This window comes from Danio rerio, chromosome 11, assembly GCF_052040795.2.
Source record: "Danio rerio strain M-AB ecotype USA chromosome 11, GRCz13ab, whole genome shotgun sequence".
Classification (NCBI taxonomy): Eukaryota; Metazoa; Chordata; class Actinopteri; order Cypriniformes; family Danionidae; genus Danio; species Danio rerio.
The window spans coordinates 3,495,001-3,500,000 of record NC_141031.1 but is presented as its reverse complement, the minus strand read 5'-3'; the positions used below and the strand labels follow the sequence as shown (position 1 = coordinate 3,500,000).

The 5,000-nt window shown below is 37.4% G+C and overlaps 1 protein-coding gene across 2 annotated transcripts in view; it reads left to right on the top strand.

The window, feature by feature from the left end:
* The window catches only part of acap3b (ArfGAP with coiled-coil, ankyrin repeat and PH domains 3b), a 113,621-nt gene that overhangs the window by 88,010 nt on the left and 20,611 nt on the right, over positions 1 to 5,000 (top strand). Inside the window, exons 1-5 of one of the 2 annotated variants that reach the window (XM_087271673.1) lie at positions 368 to 496; positions 2,144 to 2,256; positions 2,339 to 2,390; positions 3,733 to 3,833; positions 4,247 to 4,358. In XM_087271673.1, the coding sequence (XP_087127799.1) occupies positions 437 to 496; positions 2,144 to 2,256; positions 2,339 to 2,390; positions 3,733 to 3,833; positions 4,247 to 4,358 (438 nt within the window). In that variant the 5' untranslated portion in view covers positions 368 to 436. 2 annotated transcript variants of the gene reach the window in all.

The following is a 5,000-nucleotide window of genomic DNA, read 5'->3' as shown; positions in this document are numbered from 1 at the left end:
AGAGAGAGAGAGAGAGAGAGAGAGAGAGAGAGAGAGAGAGAGAGAGAGAGTGTGTGTGTGTCTGTGTGTGTCTGTGTGTGTGTGTGTGTGTGTGTGTGTGTGTGTGTGTGTGTGTGTGTGTGTGAGTGAGAGAGAGCTCCTGGGTTTGCGTAGGCAATAACTCCTGCTTGATTAAACCCCAATAGCATCTCTCTCTGTCAGACAGATGGACACGGCTGAGTTTAGCGCAGCACACGGCGATCTCGTAAATCCCAGCATGCCGCTGTGATGTGCAGTAATGTTAGCGCTGGCACTCGGGAACGGACAGCTGTATGCTAATGATGTGGATATTGAGCGGCTGCAGCTGATCAATGAAGCGCGTGTCTTTGACTTTCATCTCAAATGACTTCAGTTTAGAGCCACAACACTGAGCTCGGACCTGCTGCTAATTTTGCTGATGCGTTTGCACAAGTTTTTGCTTAAAATGAAGATATTCGGGAGGTGGAAGTGTAACCGGGTGAGTTAGAATTGATGCTGATGCTTTAATATAATGGTCAGTTAGTTAGTTGATGTATTTACTAACATGGAAAATAGTGTGCAGTAGATTTATTAGGGTTTGTTCATGTTAACACTAGTTGATGAAAGTGTAGTTCATGTTTAGTGCATTATTGTTTACAAGCACTGGATTTTAATAGTGCATTAGTAAATGTTGAGCTATTAATAAATGCTGTACAAGATTGTTCACACACTGTAAAAAAAATGTGTTAATTACCAGTTTCTGTATTTTGAGAAGTGTTTTCTGTTAATTTATGGTTGTGAATTGCATTATGGGATGTTGATCTCTGCTCTGTCGACTTTTGATGTTGAAAATTCTTCAGTTTAACTAAGTGACTTTTATTGACATTTTTCTAGTTTGAAATAGTATAATGTATAAAAAATAGAGAAATAAGTCTGTAAAATAACTAAAAATGTACTGGCAGTTTATTGCAAGGTTTTTGTAGCATAATATACAACACCAACCCAGTTAATATAGCATTTTAAACTATTAAAAACCTTCAGAAAAGTCACCTTTTCAAGGTTAAAAGTTGTTGGAAGAAAGATTAAGATCCCATAATGCAATTTAAAAGCATGAATAAACAGAGAAATATAAAAATATGAATCACACAACATGGAATATTTTTTAGTGTACTTAGTTCATGTTATTAAACACATCCGTCTAAGTAATGGACCATCATTTTAAAGGTTTTTGTATCTTAATATATACACAAACCCTGACAATAAAGCACTTTAAACTATTTCAAATGTTCAGAGCAGCAGAAATTTTTCTGTAATCTTCCCCAGCCTTGTGCTTCGAGGCAATCCTGTCTCGGAGGTCTACAGACAATTCCTTTGTCTTCATGCTTGGTTTGTGCTTTGACATGCCCTATCAACCCTGGGACCTTATATAGACAGGTGTAGCCTTTTCAAAGCATGTCCAATCAGCTGAACTGACCACAGGTGAACTCCAATTTAGCTGCTGAAACATCTCAAGAATGATCAGTGGAAGCAGAATGCACCTGAGCTCAATTTAGAGCTTCACGCCAAAGGCTGTGAATACTGATGTACATCTAATTTTTCAGCTTTTTTATTTGTAATAAATTTGCAACAATTTCAAAAACTCTTTTTTTACCTTGTCATTATGGAGTATTGTGCTACTTTTCTATTGTTTTTCAGTGTAAACGTGCTTGACGAAACGTGTTTGATCGTTATGCTCACGACCCATTGCAGGTCTCTGTTTACAGGCTCTCTGTGGTTGTGTCTGGATACCCTCATGCTTTTTTTTCCCAAACCATTCTGAACCATTGCGTCTCACATTTTTAGAAGCAAAGTTTCATTCAATGTGAAGGAGCCCTTAGTGTGTGTGTGTGTGTACAGCAGACGCAGTTAAACTGGTGCTCTGAGAGTCAGTGCGCAGCAGCGGTCAGCATTGATTGAACTGACAGGGATTAGATGTGGCTGCTGTGCTCATGAGGATTATGTTTTGACTGATAGGGATTAAGTTTTGTCTTTTGTCTGTCTCGCAGAAGACTTAACGGAACAATAAGGGTCCTCAGTCATAACTGAAGAGTGTGTGCGCGCATGTGTGTGTGTGTGTTACTGACCCACGTTCTGCATCACATCACAGGACTTTGCATACGATGACTCTAAAGTGGAGTTCAATGTTGACGCTCCTAACGGCGTGGTGATGGAGGGATACCTGTTCAAGAGGGCCAGCAACGCCTTCAAAACATGGAACAGGTCAGAAGATCCTTCAAATCAGTGATCATTCTTCATTTTGTAGAGAAGATCCAGTATTGAGTTTGTTTTTGTCTCCTGCCAGGCGATGGTTTTCAATACAGAACAGTCAACTGGTGTATCAGAAGCGACTAAAAGTAGGTGGTCACTTGCCTTTACACAGTGGGGGAAATAAGTTTTGAACACGTCATGTTTTTGATGTTTCTGAAGGAGCTGTTGACATGGAATTGAACCAGATTTTGGTAAAAACCCAAACAATACAAACAAAAATGTGTAATAACAATGAAATGACACGAGGAGAAAGAGCTGAACTACTGAAATGTATTTAAGTCTTTATATAAATGCTTTTTTAGTAATAGCAGCTTAAAGTCAAAGTCAGCTTTATTGTCAATTCAGCCACATGTACAAGACATATAGAGAATCAAAATTGCGTTACTCTCAGACCCAAGGTGCTTAACATTAATATAAAAAAATAAATATAAAAAATAGAGTTTAAGAAAAAGAAAATTTACAGTATATACATTGCACATAAATGTGGTCTAAAAAATGTACATAGGTAATAAAATTGTAAACAATACAGTGACATTAAGGGCATATAGCAAATGAGTGCAAAGTAAACCAGAGTTGTGCAGATAAAGACGCCTCTCATATGGAGAATGAAGACACATGCATTGCTCAGGTGTGAGTTACTCACAGACTTTAACAGAGTGTACAAATCATGATGGTTCTGTGGGTCTTGTTAATCAAATTTGAGCTTCAATGTGTATTCTCTATTGGATTCGGGTCAGGTGATTGGCTGGGCCATTCTACAGCTTGATTTTCCTTCTCTGAAAGCATCTGAGAGTTTCCTTGGCTGTGTTTTGAATCATTGTCTTGCTGAAATGTCCACCCTGGTTTCATCTTCACCCTGCTAATGTAGATGTTGGACTGAAGCAGCTGATATTCATTTACACTGAGGCAGAGGATTGCTGAAGAACTACTACAAGAGATTTCGGTCCCACTTTACATTAGGTGGCCTTAATAACTATGTACCTACAGCCCTAATTACACATTTAGTACAGTGTACTTACAATGTATCTATGTGTTCTTGCATTGGACTTGCATTTAAAGTACATTCATACTTAATATAGTACACTGTACTAAATGTGTAAATAGGGCTGTAGGTACATAGTTACTGAGGCCACCTAATGTAAAGTGGGACAGAGATTTCAGCTGCTGTCTGGGCTTTTACTGTCTTTCTACATCTCCCTTTCTTCATGTGTTCAATACTTTGTCCTGGTGTAAATTCATTTTAGTACGCATAACTTCATAACCAACATCTGCTGAAAATTTAAAGTCAGCAACACCTTTAGAAATTAGTTTTACTGAGAAAAATGGTGACCTGTTCAAAACTTATTTCCCCCATTGTAGATTCCTTTTATTTCAACGATAAAAAAAGTATTATTTTGACCTGACGTTGTATTTTTCCATGTCCTGTAGGACGCTTTGACTGTAGTGGTGGAGGACTTGAGACTTTGCTCTGTGAAACCATGTGAGGACATTGAGAGGCGGTTCTGTTTTGAAGTGGTGTCACCTACAAAGTGAGTATTAGTGTGTTTGTGTGTGTGTGTATGTGTGCGATCTGTGTCTGTACTAATATGTAGTTTGCATGTTTAGAAAAGATGTTGTCATCTGTATCCCCAAAACAGGTAACACTTAATTGTGATGGTCCATTTGAGCATTAGTAGACTGCCTGCTTAATATCTGTCGATACCGCTCCTTTCACAGACACTTAGCTGACTGTAGGAAACTTTTCAAGTACAGGTCAACTCACAATAACCCTAACCTAACAGTCTACTAATAATCTCATGAGAATTAGTTAGTATGTAGATGCTATGTTACTTAAATGGACCATCAAAGTAAAGTGTGACCCCAAAACTTTATCAATTCTGAGTGTGCCTCACACTGTGTGTATAGCATGTGATTATTATTAATAAATCATAAACCCAATCAGGAGCTGTATGCTGCAGGCTGAATCGGAGAAGCTCCGTCAAGCATGGATTCAGGCGGTTCAGGCCAGCATTGCCTCTGCCTACAGGGAGATTTCTGAAAACTATTACATAGAGGTCAGTATTAATGCTAAACTGCACACACTTGTGTGTGTGTGTGTGTGTGTGTGTGTGTGTGTGTGTATATACTGCTGTGTCTAATTCTGTATGTCAGCATCACAAAACATAACACGCACCAATATGAACTGTAAGTTTATGTAAAGAAACTGCAAAATCCTCAATCTTTATTTTCAGTTGTTAAAAATATAGAGTTTTATCATTTTTTACCGCATATAATTTTCATGAAAAGTGTACATTTATTGAAATGTCATGAGGTGTGAGCAAATGAAACATGCGAGCTCCCTCACATGTTAAATACAAAGAATAAATGACTGTACGTATGTGTTTATGCATATTTCAGGACAAAGTATTGTTTGTTATGTAACATAAATTAAAAATAGCAAAATATTTTTTTTAATTTAAGCGTTTTTGCACACATTTTCTGATCATATTCCAGAAAGATGATTATCATTTCATAATTAATATTTTTTTTAAGAATTGCATTTTGTGAATTTTGTTTGCAATGTAAAACAGGGGTTCATTCTCTGATGACATTTCCTATTTCATTGTTTTTGTTGCTGTTCTTGTTGTTGATTCCACCACATGACAGGTCAAAAATATATTTATAAATAATAATAAGCTTTAAAGCACAGGTTTCCT